Source organism: Myotis nattereri (genome assembly GCF_964212035.1).
Source record: "Myotis nattereri genome assembly, chromosome: 1".
Taxonomy (NCBI): Eukaryota; Metazoa; Chordata; class Mammalia; order Chiroptera; family Vespertilionidae; genus Myotis; species Myotis nattereri.
In genome coordinates, this window is record NC_138075.1 from 129,678,703 (window position 1) to 129,697,718 (window position 19,016).

Consider the following 19,016-nt stretch of genomic DNA (forward strand, 5'->3'; position numbering starts at 1 on the left):
CACGCTATTCACTGAGCCACACTGGTTAGGGCTTTATTGACAACTTTTAAGTGATTGAACTATATATCAATAATTGAAATGAAATTGAATATATACAGCATTTTATATTTGATGTACACATTTTTATACCATAATGTTACACACCTTAGAAAATTAAATAAACAGAGAATTCCCATAGTAGATCAACTACTAGGCTAAAAGTTGTTTAGGTAAAATCTAATAATCACTTTATATCAGTGTACATGTATATGTTCTTTACTAAAAAAATATTTTTATTGATTTCTGAGAGGAAGGGAGAGAGAAACATCAATGATGAGAGAGAATCATTGATTGGCTGCCTCCTGTATGCCCCCACACTGGGGATTGAGCCAGCGACCCTGGTATGTGTCTTTGAAGAGAGTAAAACCTGAGACCCTTCAGTGCCTAGCTGATATACTGTCCACTGAGCTAAACTAGTCAGGGCTATTTATACTTTTTTTTAAATGATTACAAACACTTCAAAAGCAAGATTTCAGGAGATTGATTGAGCAATATAAAAAATTCAAACCCTCTGTCAGAAAATAATATGAGCAGGGTAACAGCAAAAGTAGTAGCAAAATATTTGCAATGAATGTGTATCAGAGCAAAAAAAAAAAATGTCTTCATGTTACAGAGAAGTTTTTGAAATCAACAAGAAAAAACTAACTTGAAAGTAGATTAAGTACATTTTGGATATGTGCAAGTGACCAATGGACACAGGAAAAGTACTTAGTATCCTTGGTAGGAAAAGGAATTTAAGTTAAAAGAGGAAAATAATATTTTCCATCCACAAGGTTTGTGAAGATGACCAGTGATTATCCTTATACTGCTGCTTAAAGTTTAAGTTGCTTTTGACTTTTCCATAGGCAATTTGGTACCGAGTACCACATTTAAAAATATATGTATATTCCCTACACCCATCAATTCTATTTATACTAAAGTATCTTTATGAAATAATTAGATAAATTACATAGTTTGTTTCATTCAGCACTGCTTAAAAGAGCAATATAATAATAAGAAAAAAATCAATTTGGTTATACATACACACAAACAGATTATGATCTTGTCTTAGCCAAAAATAGGTGCAAAATAAGATAAAATTTATTTCTGAGCATTTGTATTAAAAATGAGCATTTCTTTAAAAAAATCTGATTTCTGCAATGAACATGTACAAAAGTTCCAGTAAATATTATTATGAATGAAATCATCCTGGGTAAGAGCAATAATATGAATCCTGCACAGATAAAATTGATTGCTCACTTCCTGTTTTGTGGACTTATTTTTGAAATTCTTTTGAGGATTGGTATCTTCAGAAGGAAAGGGAATCTTTTTTACATTTATTTTTATTGTTGACACTGTTACAGATGTTCCCCTTCCTTTCCCCCCTCTTAGTGCCTCTCCACCCAGCCCCCTTCAGCCTTCACTTCATAGTTGTCTGTGTCCATGGGCTATGCAAATATGCATATATGTTCTTTGGCTAATCTCTTTGAGTCCCCCCAATTCCCTCCCTCCCTCTGAGATCTGTCAGACTGTTCCATGTATCCATGCCTCTGGTCCTATTTGTTTGTTAATTTATTTTGTTCCACAGGTAAATGAGATCATATGGTATTTGTCTTTCTCTGACTGGCTTATTTTTGCTCAGCATAATAATCTCTAGGTCCATCCATGTTGTCACCAAGCATATAAGAGTTCCTTCTTTTGTACAGCAGCGTAGTATTCCACGGTGAAAATGTACTACATCTTTATCTACTCATCTGCTGATGGGCACTTGGGCTGCTTTTTGTCTGTGCCTGTAGAGTGTATGCATACATCTAATTACACACATATGTGTTTTACTTTATATAGCTTTACTATACATAATATGTAAATGATTATAGATTAATCATTTTAGTTGTGTACTTATGAAAATCAAAAATGGCGCCCAGTATAACTCCATTGGTTGGAGTGTTGCCTGGTACCCCTCTAGTACACTCAAAGGTCGCAGGTTCATTCCAGGTCAGGACACATATCTAGATTGTGGGTTTGATCCCTGGTCGGGGTACCTATGGGAGAGAACTGATCGATGCTTCGCCTTCACATAGATATTTTTCTCTCTCTCATTCCCCTCTCTTCCTCCCTCTTTCTCTACTATTAATTAAAAATATTTTTAAGTTAAATAATTTATTTTTGTCTTATTTATGACAGATGTCTCCTATTTGTTCCATTTTTGTCCCCCTCAACCCAGCCTCCACCCCACCACAGGCTTTTCCCATACTACTGTCTCTGTCCATGGCTTATGAATATATGTATATATGTTCTTTGGTTAATCTCTTCCTGTTCCCCCATCTCCACCCTGAGATCTGTTACTCTGTTCCATGCATTCATACCTCTGGACATATTTTGTTCATCAGTTTATTTTGTTCATTAGATTCCACATATAAGTGAGATACGTGATATTTGTCTTTCTCTAACTGGCTTATTTCTTTAAAAAATAGAACATATCAGTGATTATTCCTATTCCAGAAGTGTCATTTTAACTTATAGAAGTTTTCTTAAAAAATATTGAACTCTCCCACTATGTTTATTCATTCTTTCAATCCATCTTTACATGAAACATAACCTGAATATCTATTATGGAGCAGACATAGTCTACACAGGACCCTTCCAGTCTATCTACCAGGCCCTTTTTTCATCCTTAAAATGTTCATGTTGGCCAATATGAGCAAAATGAGAAACTGAAAATGAAAGTATTAGGACTTAGTCACAGTTGAAGCTTTTTTCTCCCTGGTTTCAAACAAAAGTATTTTTGAAGGTAGGAAATTGTAAGACCTTTTCTTGCCCTTTTGAAAAGTATAATAGTATCAAATAATATTGATCATTGGGAACATCTGTTTTCCATACAATCTGTACATTCAAATATTGGACAAAATGAATCATCCTATTTATTTGAATCCTGCATTTCCTTTGGCTTAAGTTTTCTTGAACATCAAATTACTTTAAAAAATTATTATTTTGCTTTTTTAGTCCTCTTTCCCCCACAAGTTTTTTAAGAACTAAAATTTATTTAAATGCCAACCATTGATTAGAACTGCAAGAGCTCTGTTGTATTCACCATTATTTCACTTAATGTAAGGTACCATGGATGGAATGATGCCAGTATTTTATGTATCACTAAAATTTTTTAATGCTGTCAATAAGTTTTAACACATTCTGAATTAAAAATTGGATTCCAAAGTCAGAAATGTTAAAGTGTGAGAAGATAAGCATGTTAGAATCATTGAAATACTGTCTTCTTTCTGATCCTTAAAACAGGTCTGCAGAATAGATGTAATGATATCATTTTACTTAATTGAAATGTTGTCTTTATAAAGTGGCAGTAATAGTAATAATGATACTAATATTATCTAACAATTATTTTGCCAGTTTTTTGTGTGTGCTAAGAACTATAGTAAACACTTTGCATAGATTCCCATTAAGCAAACAGTGGTGTCCTGGGAAATAATTATTTTTATCTCCATTTTGTTGATGAGGAAATTAAGGCCAAGTGATAGCTAATAAGTGACAGTTAAAATAGGATCAGACTCAAGTTGAACTGAATTCCCAGGTCATGCTCCCTCTAGTCAAATAGGCTGCTCCTTCATTAATGTGGAGAGAAACAAGAATTAATAAATAGTGTACTGTTTTCAGAAGAAAACGACATATTTGTTTTGAATCATAGGGATAAATGTTTACAATTACATGGATAATTTATGTTTTGAGATAGTGCCCTCTAATTTCCTAACGAGTCCTCTGACTCCCATAGGACTCCTCTCCATGTGGCCTGTGCCTATGGCCGTTCAAGGATAGTGAGACTCTTAATAGAGAGACAATGCCTATTGGACCTCCGTGACAGTGAGAAAAAGACAGCTCTGATTCAGGTATGCACTCGCCAACTATGTCAACATGAGATGGGGTTCATTTAATTATTTAGAATAAAATTCAATTCATCTCATTTATCTAAAAGTCATTGGTGAAATTGTGAAATGTTTATTTTGGTTCCTAGAACTTATAATCTCTTTCTTGGCATAACACTGACAGGCCCTACAATATCAGAATGTGAAATGTGCAGCTATTCTGCTAGACTCTAGTGCAGATCCGAATGCAATGGACAACGATGGCAACACCGCTCTGCACTATGCTGTCCTTGGTCACAATAAAGCTATAGTGGAAAAGCTGCTTGTGTGCAAGGCAAATACTGAAGTGAGAAACAAGGTATAGCTCAAGTAACCTTATTTATTAAATATTTGAAATACATGTGTTTAGTTTAGTTAAAGGCATCTTTTTTTTTTTAAAAAAAAAGTATTTTTGTATTGAGAGAGGAAGGAAGAGAGAGAGAGAAACATCAATGATCAATGATGAGAGAGACTCACCCATTGGCTGCCTCCTGCACATCCCCTACTGAAGATTGAGCCCACAAATCCGGCATGTGCCCTGACCTCTCATCAACCATGTCCTCTAGGTTCTTGGGTCTACACTCAAACACTGAGCCACACCAGCTGGGCACAAGCATTTTCTTTCTCACATACATATACTGAATGTAATATATCAGGCCCTGTCACCATGGAAACACTCCAAAGCCCAATCAGGGGGCTGGGGAAATGTAGTGTCCACCGTAGGGGGCAAAGCTCTGTCTCCCTTCCACCCCAGAAGGAAGAACTTCCTGTTAGTGCCTGGGAGTGGGAGATAGGCTCAGAGCCCACTAAGGCTGAAGGCCTGGGGGAGTGAAGTGATGCTGGGGACTGGCTGCTGTGCTGCCAGGGGCTTAGGAAATGGTGCTGCTGGGGATGGGTGGGAGGAGGAGGCCCAGTACCCAGCAAGGGGAGCTGGGTGAGTGCAAGAGGGAAGAGGAAGCCCCAGTCCACAGGCAACAAAATAACAACAGGATAGCACGATAGGAACACAGATTCTTGGCACCCGTACTGTAAATGTTGGAAGTGAGATTTGACAAATGATGTTGCAGTTAATCTGTTGAAGGGAGAATGGAGGGCATTTTAAAGGGAAGAACAGTCAGTGACTGCACAGAGGTGAGAAGAAAGGGGCTTTTTTTTTTTTTGATTCTCACCAGAGGATAGTTTTCCCCATTGATTTTAGAGAGAGTGGAGTGGAGGGAGGGAACAGATGAGAGAGAGAGAGAGAGAGAGAGAGAGAGAGAGAGAGAGAGAGAGAGAGAGAAACATCTATGTGTGAGAGACACATAGACACATCGATTGGGTGCCCACCCCCCATAGGGCTGGGGATCCAACCTGCAACCAGGGACTTGCCTTTGAATGGGAATCTAACTCCCAACCCTTCCATGTGCAGGCTGACACTCCAGCCATTGCGTAACACTGGCCAGGGAAAAAATTGGATGCTTTTTATTTACTTTCTATATTATACGTGTAAGTTCAGAGGATCTTTCATAATTTTTAATATTCAATTTGGATATATGTAATTTCTTAAATTATAAATTGTTTTTGCTGCTTACAGAGTGACCTCACACCACTTGCACTTGCTAAACTTGCAAACAATGATGAAATGGTGGAATTACTAGAAAGCAGAGCTGCAAAAGACGATCAGAGAAAAAGGTACAATAGTTTGTTCTTTTAAAAATTTTATTTGGAGAGTACATTTATTGAAGCTGGGGACAGTGAAACAGGAAGCACTTCGGATAGAAGAAGAGGGTGTTAGTTGGGACCATCCTAAGCTGCCAGAGAGATTCAAATAAGGCTGCAGGAGACGACCAGACGTTCCTTTGTCCTGTGTTACCAGATCTGTACTCCAAGGCCACTCTCTACCTCGTGGAGCATCTTTGTTTAGGGAGTGGAAGGTCGCATAAGGCCTTTCCAGAATAGTGAGCACCAGCTTGCCTGAGGTTCCATAATTGAGGTTGTCCCCTCAAATGATCTCTTTGCCATAACAATGAAACTTTACCTCAGGTTTCAAAATTTAAATTATGCCTCACATGGAAGCCAGTCAACAGAAAGCTCTGAATCAAAAGTAGGTTATTGGTCCTTAAAATTGCTAAGGGCCCATCCATGACTCATCAGTATCCGTGGGTGACCAGTAGGATTGCATCTTCCAAGCCAGTTGGGGTGGACAGGGAGAGTAAGCGTCGTTCTCATGAAGATCTGCTGGCTCACAGTGAGAGCAGGTAGAGGAGGAATAGTTGTCCTGGCTTCTGTTAGTTTCCTTTCTGCTGCTGGTGATTCGCTGCAGAAATACAGGGAGGGAGGTGCTGTCTGACTGCAGGAGGTCACGTGTTTGTACAAACACTCAGCTGCCAGTTACATAGCAGCTGAGATGCATGAGGTACAGACCACCAGGTGAGGACAGGTGACAACCAGAATTCATAACATCTGAAAACTGCAGCATTTGAATGTTAGAAGCCATGAATAGCCCACATTGGGGTTGATTTGGGATTCCAAAATAGTTTCGACAAATAAAGTTCATAACTAGATTGTTTTCTTTCTTTCACTATTTTTCTGATCATGTCATTTTGCTGTCTTATCTCATTTCATCCTCCTAACAACCTTCTTAATAAGGTAATAAGATTCTTATTTTGTAGTGGAGGGTCTTGAGACAAAAAAAATGACTCATTTGAGAACAAATGGCTATGGGTTATAGAACTAGGATGTGTGAGTTCAAGACATTTATGATATGTCAAACTAACTCTAATTGATTCACTGAACTATACTGCCCTGAAGTCATGACTATTACACCTTATTTTCTTTAATTACATGCTTCATAACACACTTGTAGAACTTACGTATTTAAAGTGTATGGTATAATTAAAGTTTTAATATTAGTTCTGATATTATGTGAAATATTCTATGAATTTAGTATATTTGGAAAATATTTTGTGTTGATATTAAGAGAGTAATACTATTTATCACCATTTTTTGTACATAGGAAGCAACCACTAATTTATGAACATAAAGAAGAAAGAAGACCCGAAACATTTCAAAGTAGCAATCTTGGTAAGACTTCAAATACTGAATTACTCTTGGTGCCCCTAACATAGATGAAGTAAGAGTAGGAAAGTTTTGATAATGGAAGAACACTGTAAAAATACAAAACAATATGTAAGGTGCATATATAGTTTTTCTCAATGTATTTCTTAACAGCATAGTATTCAGTATTATTAACAAAGTTAATTGTAGGTAATTTAAAATCTGGTGCAATATTATTTGGAACGAAATTCATTTATTTAGAACTGACCCCTAAAATCCTATATGATACCTTTATGTAAAAAAGAAAAAAATCATAATTTAAGATGTTGTGCCAAAACCGGTTGGCTCAGTGGATAGAGCGTCGGCCTGCGGACTGAAAGGTCCCAGGTTCGATTCCGGTCAAGGGCATGTACCTGGGTTGCGGGCACATCCCCAGTGGGGGATGTGCAGGAGGCGGCTGATTGATGTTTCTCTCTCATCGATGTTTCTGACTCTCTATCTCTCTCCTTTCCTCTCTGTAAAAAATCAATAAAATATATTTAAAGAAAAAAAAAGATGTTGTATGTTTCTACTGTATTCACATGATAACAAATTGGACTTTTTCTAAAAATGGATCTTACCTTTAGTTTTTATAGCAAATGGATTACATGTAGTAAATGAACACTTGGTAATACATAGGGATTTGTCTCACTAAAAAAGTAACTAAAACTAGAAACGCAACAATATTTTTTGGGTACCACAAAGAAACAGCAAACCATAAGAGTTACAGCAGTTAGCCAGTGTGCAACATCCCAATGAGATTGTTTCTTAAAAGAGTTCTACCCATAGTACTGAAGTCAGAAAGAAAATGCCTGTAGAGAAGCATTGTGGATTTGACATATTATACCAACAAGGTCTCACTATTATCAGCTTCATTGCTCAGAACTCAAAACAGAATGAGATATGTTGACTTAATTAGTTGGATTATTGTAATTTCTCTAGAATATGATGCTCTGTAGCCATTGGTCAGTAGGTAATGATAATAACTATTCAAAGAGCCCAACCTGGGACTCAGGAAATGATAATAGCCCTAACTGGTTTGGCTCAGTGGATAGACCATCAGGCTGTGGACTGAGGAGTCCCAGGTTCGATTCTGATCAGGGGCATGTACCTTGGTTGCGGGCACATCCCCAGTAAGGGGTGTGCAGGAGGCAGCTGATCAATGTTTTTCTCTCATCGGTGTTTCTAACTCTCTATCCCTCTCCCTTCCTCTCTGTAAAAAATCAATGAAATATATTTTTTTAAAAAAGTACAAAGGTGTTTCACAATAACAAAAATGCCAGTGTGCTACCCAGATGTGGCACAGTGTGCTACCCAATGTGTGCAATTGGAAATGTTTGAGGACACCTTGGACTTAGTGGACCTTTATCAGAGGACTTGTGTAGGTTGGTTTGCAAGTTATAGGAAATACAAGGATGGACTAGCGTTTTGACCTTGAAGGTGTGCATAATATGAGAGAGCTGTCCCTGGTTCATTTCTGTGTTGTTGTTTTTTTAACAGAATTTTCAAAGAAAATGTCAAAAATAAGTCATTCATTTGTCCACTGAATGGTCTGCTATTTAACTCTCAGGTGTCTTTTAGGTGCTCAGTGTTATTCTGATGTTGCAGAATGGGAACATTTTAACAACACAGTCCTTGCCCTCTAAGAGCTTGTTAGTATCATTGTCACTTCTATTATTCACATTACTTCATTCAGTGCTACTAGCTGCCAGAGTGCACTAGGAGCTTATAATTACCCTTGTTTATTCTTTTGTATTGGCATGTAGGATGCCAGCCTCTTTAAGTCCATGATGAGAACTAAAGTTTTAAACATGTGGGTGAGGCCTTGGCATGGTGGTTCAGTTGCTTAAAGTGCTGTTCCTGATATGCCAAGGTTGTGGTTTTGCTGCCTGGTTATGGCTCATATCAGAATCACCTAATGAATGCATAAATAAGTGGAACCAATACTCCTTCTCTCTCCCTGTCTCTCCTCGTCTTTCTAATGAATTCTTTTAAAACCTTCAAAAATAAATTAAAAAGTGGGTATGTTTTTGTTGTTTTTTTCTTTATTGATTAAGGTATTACATATGTGTCCTTACCCCCCAATGCCCTCCCCCCAAACCCCCTCTCGTCTCTCACCCCTGGTGTCTGTGTCCATTGGTTAGGCTTATATGCATACATACAAGTCCTCTGCTTGATCGCTCCCCCTTGCCCCCACTCTCCCCTACCTTCAGAGGTTTGACAGTCTGATCAGTGCTTCTCTGTCTCTGGATCTGTTTTTGTTTATCAGCTTATGTTTTTCATTATATTCCACAAATGAGTGAGATCATGTGGTATTTATCTTTCTCTGACTGGCTTATTTTGCATTATACCAATGCTCTCCAGTTCCACTTATGCTGTTGCAAATGATAAGAATTCCTTTTATTTATTTATTTTCTTTACAATAGCGTAGTATTCATTGTGTAGATGTACCACAGTGTTTTAATCCATTCATCTGCTGATGGGCACTTAGGCTGATTCCAAATCTTAGCTATGGTGAATTGGGCTGCTATGAACATAGGGGTGTATATATCCTTTCTGGTTGGTGTTTCTAGTTTCTTGGGATATATTCCTAGAAGTGGGTTCACTGGTCAAATGAGAGTTCCATTTTCAGTTTTTTGAGAAGGCTCTATACTGTTCTCCACAGAGGCTGCACCAGTCTGCATTGGTGGGTGTGTTTTAAAGTAACGAACACAAATAGGTTTGCCAGGTAACGAGACAGACGGTGATGTTTGGCAGGAGGAATCTTTATAGAGATTACATGTTTGACAGCAGGAGCAGCAGAGCAAGGGCTAAGGTGTACACATGAGCTTTGAGGGATTTAGGAGCAGTACTCTTTTGATGGGGCCCAATGTGCGTTAAGGGAATGGTTGGGAATGAGGTATATATGTAGCTAAGGCAGCCTTATGAAAGTCTTTAGTACCACAGAAAGGACTAGATGTTTTTTCTTTTATAATTTTGTTTTGTTAAAATATATTTGGCCCACAATAGATTACATTCAGGTATATGACAGAGTAATTTATGTTTCTCATGATGTGTTCACAATGATAAGCAAATGATAACCATCTTACTGTGCAAAGTTATCGCAACTTTGACACGCTCCCTGTGCTGTGCACTAGATCCCTGTGGCTTATATATTTTATAACTGGAAGTTTGCACTGCTTATTCATATTCTTCCTTTTCATCCAAATCCTCAACTCACTACCCTCTGGCAACCATCAGTTTATTCTCTGTGGCCATGGGGTCTGTTTCTGGTGTTTTAGATTGCACCTGTAAGAGAGACATTATGGTGTTTGACTTTCTCTCTCTGATTTAACTTAGCATAGCACCTTCTTGGTCTATCAATGTTGCCATAAATGGCAAGAGTCCATTCTTACTTATGTCTGAGTAATATTTCTTTCTTTCTGTATATGTACACACACATCCCACATCTTCTTTATTTGTTTATCTATGGAGGGCACCTAGGTTGCTTCCATATCCTGGCTACTGTAATTAATGCTGCAGTGAACATTAGGGATGCAGATATCTTTTCAAATTCCTGTGTATGTTTCTGTACAATAAACACCCAGAACTGGAATGGCAGTTGTATTTCCAGTTTTTTGAAATAGCTCTGTGCTACTTTCCACCGTGACTGTACCAATTTACAATCACATGGACAGTGCATGAGGCTTTCTCTGTTCTCCATATCCTCGCCAACACTTGTTTTCCATTTATATTTTGGTGACAGCCATTCTGAGAGGAATGAGCTGGTACTTCATTATGGCTTTCATTTGTATATTCCTGATTAGTGATGTTGAGCTATGTGTTTCCTGTAATTGTTTTAAAAATATGTTTTTATTTATTTTTAGAGAGAGAGGAAGGGAAAGGGAAAGTAAGATAGAAACATCAATGAGAGAAACATCATTTCGATAAGCTGCTACCTGCTGCCCCTGCTGGGGAAGCAGCCTGCAACCCGGCCTGTGCCCTGACTGGGAATCGAACCAGTGACCTCTTAATGCAGGGCACAATGCTCAAGCCTCTGAACCACACTGGCCTGGCCTATATGTTTCTGTTAAATAGGGAGAAAAGGGACAGACTTTCAGTTGACTCCCTCTAAAGTTTTATAGGCCTGAGTTATATCACATGCTCATTCCTAAACCAGTTATTGGTAAAGTAGGTACTGTGATGAGCTCAGTATAATCACTTCCCTTTTTGGAGCTGGGGAGATGCCACCTTCTTTGTGTATCAGGACAGTCAATGTCCAGATAGAGATGTGGTTCTCCAGCAAGAATGAAGACTGAGGCAGGGAGCCAGCAGTACATACTGCAGGGATGCATTGGAGTTTTGAGCAGAAAAGTAACAAGATTAGGTTTGATTAGGGCCCTCTGGTTGTGATATGAAGCAGGGATAGCAAAGTTTTCCTTGAAAAGGGCCTGATTTTAGTCCATGTGGTCTGCCTTATCTCCTCAAGTCTGCTATTGCAGTGTGAGGGCGGTTCTAGAGAATTTGCAACTGAGTAGGCACAGCTGTGTTCCAGTGAGACTTTATTTGAAAAACCAGATGGCAGCTTGTATTTGGCCTGTGGGCCCTAGTTTGATGAACCCTCATGTAGAGAATAGATGGAAGAAACCACGTAAAGAGACCGGGAGACGAAAATAGCTCTTGACTTTTTGGACTAGCATCAGTCCATTATGAAGTTTCCATCCATCCATGCTAAATGTGTCAGGAAGCTCAATTTATTCCACTTAAAATGTTGGAGTTTTTATAGGTCTATGTCTTTTTTATTCATTTTGCTTTCAAAATCTTAATAATTTAAGGAGGAACAATAACAGTTGTTAGTATTTTCCCCCATGTCACAGCCACCTGTTAAGAGCCCATGTTTGACTAGGGCTGCTGACAGTAGCAAAGTAAAAGCAGAGGGAGTAGAGAGGTCTAGGTCATATGACTTCGTGATGATTGCAAGTGAAGAGTGATCAGGGAGAGAGAAATCCTAGGTGATTCATAGGCTTCCAGTCAGTGCACTGGCATTTAGATTGGACGTGAAGAATAGGACTTTGTCAGAGGAGCAGGAAAGAACAACAGTTCAAGAGCAAAGACCAGTACTTTTCCATACATGTTGAGTTATTTTAAAATATATTTGTATTGATTTCAGAGGAAGGGAGAGGGAGAGAGAGATAGAAACATTGATGTGAGGGATTCATGGGTCGGCTGCCTACTGTAGTCCTTGTACTGGAGATTGAGCCTGCACCCCAGGCATGTGCCCGGACAGGGAATCCAACCTTGACCTTCTGGTTCACAGGTCAGCACTCAATCTCTGAACCATGCTGGCTGGGCCATACATGTTGAGTTTCATAGAATATCCATGGATATGTACATTTTGGGTACAATTTTTTTGACTTTTTGACTTGTCCTGTCAAGAACTGCCTTTAATAGGTGAGCCATGGTTTTAGTTTAATAACATTTAAAAAAAAAAGATTAGGAACAAATAAAAAGAACTTTGTAATCACTAGAACATTATTTTGGAATATGTGATCATTTTTACTTTTCTACAGTTATTGTAAAGAGGAATTCAAACCTGTTTAGTTGGAGAGAATTGTCAGTGTGGTTTTTTTCTTTTCTTTATTGGAACGTTCATGCTATAGAACTTGTTGTCAATCATTAGGATCCTGTATTTTCTATTCTGAGTAAAAGTACTGTTTCTTGTTTCATATTATTTTCTGACATCATTGTTTCATTCATCCCTTTTCTGCCTTTATTCCAATAGCTACGAATCTACAGGAATCTCCTAAATCACCACAAACCGAAACAAAATCAAAGACAGGTATTCTGTGAAATCAGCTTCTGACTGTAATCATGTATAATATATCAACCCAAATAATAACAATTCCACATAATGCAATTTTGTTAGAGGTTCTTAAACCCACACCTAGGTTTGTTTATTCACTAGAAAAATTTACAGGACTTAGCATATAGTTGTTCTCATACCTGAGATTTATTACAGTAAAAGTCCAAAGGAAAGTCCCCAAAGAGAATTGGTGTGTGTGTGTGACAAAGGGTGGAGGACACCAGGCACAAGCTTCCAAGAGTCCTCTCCCTGTGGACTTACCAGGAGGTCGTCATTACTCCAGGGTCAAATTCTGACAACACACGTGAACTGTGTCATCTACCAGTCTGGTTAGACTCAGTGCCAAAGTTTTTATGTCACTATAGTCACATGGGCATCTGCCCCATAGCCTGTACCTAAATTCTAGATTCCCAGAAGGAGAGCAAGTGTTTGTCACGAACCCTGTAGGTTGTAGGAAGTATTTAGGCACAGGGGGCCACTCTTCTCAGTTAGGGAAATGAGGAAACCCTCCCCAGATTCAGGTTTTCAGACTCCAACTGAAGGGTAGCCTTTTAAGCAGGACTTTCTATGGATAGGAGTCTTAGTCCTGCGGCATGAAAATTTTCTGCACAGCAGTTATAGCCTTGAATGAATTTTTGGTGTTGACTTGAAAATTTATTTTTAAAGCAAGTAATATTGTAATATAACATGGCACTGGTTTCAGTTGCATCATCCATAATTGCTTGCAATGTTGGTTACTATTATTACTCTTAGTGAGTATTTAATAGCTATTTATACATAAATTACTAGTGCAATATCAGGCTATTATAAACTTTCCTTTTCATCCAATTAATGTTTCAAGGTAATGTTTAGATAAAATCTGTATGACAATTTCTGTATTAAAATTAGAATAAAAAGTGTCATTTAATTACATGGATGATTCAGTTGATATTGCACTAACTCCCCACTTATAATGATAAAACAAGATATTCAACCGTATTTATCAGTTATTTTCTTGCCCTAGTATACAATTAAAATTATTGGCTTTATTGATGTCTTTCCATATGCTTCACTTTATTGTGGGGATAACACCCTTATTCTTTTTAAAATTCTTTATTGTTGAAAGTATTACATATGTCTCCTTTTCCCCCTCCTTGATCTCTCCCTGCCTGCTTCTGCCCCCATCACATGCTCTCATCCCCCTATTGTCCGTGTTGATTGGTTATGTATATATGCATGCATACAAGTCCTCTGGTTCATCTCCTAGGCCTCCCCTTCACCCTCCCTAGCCTTCCCTCTGTAGTTTGAAGGTCTGTTCCATGCTACTACATCTTTCAATACCCATATTCTGATACTTGGATCTTCATATTAATTTCTAAGGTGACTATGTCTTGAAAATAGCATTACTATGTTGATATATGCTAATAGTAGTTTCAGCAAATACCTATTTTTAAAGAAAACTTCATAATTCTTAGCTTTTAGATGAGTTTTAGGATCACAGCAATATTGAGGGGAAAGTAAAGAGAGTTCCCATAACCTCCACATCCCCTACACAAACAGCCTCGCTCATTTTACATCCTGTAATAGAGCGGTGTATCAACAAAAGTCCATAGTTTACATTAACGTTCACTCTTGCTGTTGTATATTCTATGGGTTTTGACAAATGTATGATGACATGTATCCCCCATTACAGTATCATATACCATCCTTTCACTCCCTTAAAAATCCTCTATGCTCTGCTTATTCATCCACCCCTTCTCCCTAAACAGTGGACACCAGTGATAGTAGCTTTATCTTTTCCTGAATGTTGTATAGTTGGCATCATACCGTAGGTATCTTTTTGGGTGTTTAAAAAATTAAAATTTCAAGGTAATTGGATGCATTTATCCAAGATGTTTTTTGTCCTTTGTGGTTTTCTGTTGTTGTTCTTTAGCTTAGGCTCTGATGACATGTGCCATATGCACTCAGGTAGCATGATTTCTCTATTAGACACCTAATGGGGAAGGTTGAGAAAAATGACCTCACACACTACTGCAGAGCACTGACTGTTTGGACCATCCTTCTCTATGAGGTGGGTCCAGAGAGACTTTCACAATGAAAGGAGACAATCTCAAGTAGTTCTACTTTATACAATTGGAATCCCAAGGTCTCTCATACTTATTTTGCAATTGGAAATGGGGCAGAAAGAGTTTGGTTCCTATGTTTTGCTGTGCTGCAAAATGGAGGGCCTATCAACCAAGCTTCCTGGTGATGGACCGTTTCATCCGAAACTGGCTAGGCTTCACTGAAGAGCTGGAGAAGCTGTATGTGTTAGGACAAAATAAATATACTCTCTTCCAACTACTCTAAAAGGAGGGAGTCCAGAAAACTCATGTTATGTACATTTGATACTGTTATTCTATGATTCTATTTGCACTAATAATATCATTTTCTTTCTGTCTGATGGGGTTTGATTAGAATGATATTCATTGTACATAGTTTAAAGGTAGGCAGATCCGATTTTGATAGATCCCATTCTTTTTCTTCTTGCATTGAAAAAGAGAAAGTAAATGTTCTTAATGTGTTAAAGGCCTACCCATACTATCATTAATATTCACTCTAGTATAGTCTTCAGGTGTGGTCCCAAAGGAATATTTTCCAACAAAACATTAGTTGGGGACTTTTAAATACCTGCGTTTTTTATTATTGTTTTAAAATGTATTTTAATTTTTTCTTTAATAGTGGATGAGATCTCTGCAGAAGGCTCTTTAAACAGGTAACATTTTATGGATTTTTAAAAATTATATGTTAACTTAGGGAATGCTGAGAATAGAAACTACCATTTCTAGAGTGTTCTCCTGTGGACTAGACCCTATTTTATGTAATGAATTTGTGTAATATAGTCATCATAATAACTCTGCAAAGGAGGTGTGCTATTTAGCCTATTTTTTATTAATGAGGCAACTGTGGTTCAGGGAGGTGGATGCATTGACCCATGATTTCATAGTTAGCAAGTTGCTGACCCATGATTTGACTGTCAACTAGCTTGGCTCCCAAATCTACTGTGTTGTCCCTCAACATACACTGATAAGTTCCTGTGTACCACTGGCATGGAGATACATATGAGAATCACATCAGCTCAGTGAAATCTGCTTGTGTGTTAACTCTGATATAGAGTTTTTCTGAGAGGCCAGGCTAGTCCAAGCATTTAACTTACTATCCTTGACAATTGTATTGGTAAATACAACCTTGTTCTTCTCACCAAACCTTTTAGAGCCCATTTCAGTTAGCTATGGCCACAGAACCAAAGTTTTTACCTATGCAAGGCCTAATCAGGAAAGCATTTTTAGGTACAATAATATCTATTCTTCTTGAGATGAATTATTTATCTGTAAGTAAAGAATATCTTTGTATAGACCATGTTATGTTAATTTAACTCAGAGTGTATTTAGAAGATATTTCTAATTGATGTCTCGAATTACTGACTTCCCAGTCTGGTTTCTTTTCAGGATGGTACCTTTGCCTACCTGTGTGAAGTTTTTTCTTTTTTCCTAGTCCTTTCTTCCTCTTCCATGACTTTTAATGATTTTTACTTCTTCTCTGCTTTTTTTTTGGTGTTTCTTTCAGTGTGTTATTTTTTCTACTTCTGCAAGCTCCAGGGTTCTCCATTTATCTATATTCAGAATCAAAGTCATGTGAAATTTCAAGAGTTTAAGGAAGTCCAGCAATCTATAATAATAAAAGCATAGCATGCTAATTAGACTGAACAGCTGACCAACTTTCTGGACATCATTCCAGATGCCCTTCTGGACGAAGCCACGGCAGCGAAGTCTGAGTCAGAGGCGATTATGGATGATCAGACAGGCAGTCTGAGTGGTTAGGGGCAATGAGGCAGGCAGGCAGAGTGGTTAGAGGAAATCAAGCAGGCTGGCGAGTGGTTAGGAGCGATCAGGCAGACAGGCAGGTGTGCGATTAGGAGCCAGCAGTCCCAGATTCTGAGGGGGTGCACCGGCAACCCTCCCATGTACAAATTTCATGAACCGGGCCTCTAGTTAATTAATAAAAAACACCTTATTGTACATTAGCATGTGTTTAAAATCCTAGCCAGTGGTGGATCTTCATTAAATCTTTCCCTACTTCAGACTAGTGACCTCAGCATAGTTGATTATAGGTTAGACTTTAAATTAGCAATACACAAGTGGGGCAAGAGGCATCCATTTTGTCCCTTCATTTTGGCCTTTGAGGTAACCCACAAAGATGAGCACTTTGGCATGTAAATGGGCCACTCTAGACAGACACACAGGGCATTAACTCGGGGAGTACACCAAATTCACTGTTTAAATAGTTAGCTGTATTGAAGATGCTGAGAGGGAAGTGATCTCTGTGTTACATGCACAGCCCTCAGGCTTGCTAGAAATGATGAGTCCACAAGCACAACCAGGTTTCCTCTTCAGCAAGGTACTGATGTCTTTTCTCAAGGTAACTGTAGGTGGACTTTCGAAGAATATGCTTTTGTGAGTGGTGCTAATTCGTGTTTGTTTTAAAATGGTGTTTATGACTAAATTGAGGTTTAAAATAGCTTCCCTGTTCCTTCCTATGTACCAGGTGAGATTTCATAGTTTAGTTCAGGCAGTTTAGGAATAGCAGTGGGTTACTGTCGTCTTCAGCCAGAAACCAGCAAAGGCTCAACTAGTTAGGATGAGCAATGAGCCAGACTCTTATCTCAGAACTTTTAAGATCTTTATCCATTTCACTCCAAGTAGAACCTCTATGCATGTGATTACAAATAAAGTCTCATCTCTGATTTTTCTAATTCATTATGTGCGATTTTGACTTGTTCTCTTTAGTAGAAATATCTGTGTTTTCTGGAGGTTATCGCCTACTCTTCCCCTTGAATTCTTTAGGAACATAAGGGATTCCCTAAGTCCAAGGGAGACAATCTTCTTTCACAAGTCAGATGCAGAGGTAAAAAGAGGACATTCTAATTGTTCTGTCATTTCCTTTGATCTTATTGCTGCAGACGTGCCACTGAAACTGGTCCTGTAGTCATGATTGATCTTTGCTCCTGGATTGTCCTTGCTGATCCAGATTCCTGAGTCTTCATGTTCATTCTCTCTTGGATTTGAGGGTCACAGCTTTTTATTAGTTCATATCCATATGCTGTTATACTAAGCCACTATTTCAATTACCACCATCTTATATTGGTATCTGAGCCTCCTAGCTTTAGCACTCAAAGCTTAAAGTCTTCCCCCAACTCTCTCTCACACACACACGCGCACACACATGCACACACACACACACACACACACACACACACACACACACACTGGAAAGCCTACATGGTGCTCACTTCCTTGCCGGGACCTTTGTGGACTACTTACCTTTGAGCTTCTTGTTTGTATTTTTCTGCTTGCAGGTGTTAGTCAGACCCGTTCTGAGCTGTCAAATAAAGGTTCAAATAAAGCCTCAGGAAAAGGCCAGACATTCCTTTCTCCTTTGTTACCAGTCCTGTACCTTAGGTTCACTTTAAATCCTACAGAGAATCTTTGTTCAGATAGTGGAAGGTCCCATGTCACAATTCCCAGAGTAGTGGGCAACACCCCGCCTGAGATTCCATAACTGAGGTTGGCTCCTCCAGTGATCTCTTTGCCATAACATTGAAACATGCCCAAGTGATTTGAATTTACCTCAGGTTTCAAAATATTTTAAATTTTGCCTCATATGGAAGCCAGTTAACCTAAAGCTCTGAATCAAAAGTAGGTTATTCTGAAGATCTTATATGCATATGTGCATAATCCATGGACTCAGACAGTGGGGTGGAGAGGGCCTGGGGCCAGGGGATGGGGGAGAGTGGTTTGGAGGTGGTTAATAGAGAGAAGCAGGGGACTTATGTAATAATTCCTATAGTAAAGAGTTATTTTTTAAAAATCCAATAAACAAAAGTAGGTTATTGGCCCATATAATACCTAAGCCTCCATCCATGACTCATCAGTATCCATGTGTGACCAGTAGGATTCTATCTTCAAAGCCAATGGGGGTGAACAGGGAGATTAAGGATCATTCTCAATAAGATCTGCTGGTTCACAGAGTGAGTAGGTAGAGAAGGGATAGTAGTGGTCCAGACCAGGTCGTGATTTCTATTAGTTTTCTTTCTGCCATTGGTATGATTTGCTGCCAAAATAAGGGAGCATTGTGTTATCTGACTTCAGGAG

The 19,016-nt window shown here is 38.5% G+C and overlaps 1 protein-coding gene across 1 annotated transcript in view; it reads left to right on the plus strand.

Annotated features, from left to right (window-relative positions):
* The window catches only part of LOC308529085 (uncharacterized protein), a gene marked incomplete at its 3' end in the record, with an annotated part of 81,250 nt that overhangs the window by 47,810 nt on the left and 14,424 nt on the right, over nucleotides 1–19,016 (plus strand). Inside the window, exons 4-9 of the mRNA XM_081105098.1 lie at nucleotides 3,800–3,914; nucleotides 4,075–4,248; nucleotides 5,503–5,600; nucleotides 6,925–6,992; nucleotides 12,766–12,822; nucleotides 15,547–15,580. Coding sequence (XP_080961224.1) covers nucleotides 4,141–4,248; nucleotides 5,503–5,600; nucleotides 6,925–6,992; nucleotides 12,766–12,822; nucleotides 15,547–15,580 — 365 coding nt within the window. The 5' untranslated portion in view covers nucleotides 3,800–3,914; nucleotides 4,075–4,140. The remainder of the gene's footprint in view (nucleotides 1–3,799; nucleotides 3,915–4,074; nucleotides 4,249–5,502; nucleotides 5,601–6,924; nucleotides 6,993–12,765; nucleotides 12,823–15,546; nucleotides 15,581–19,016) is intronic.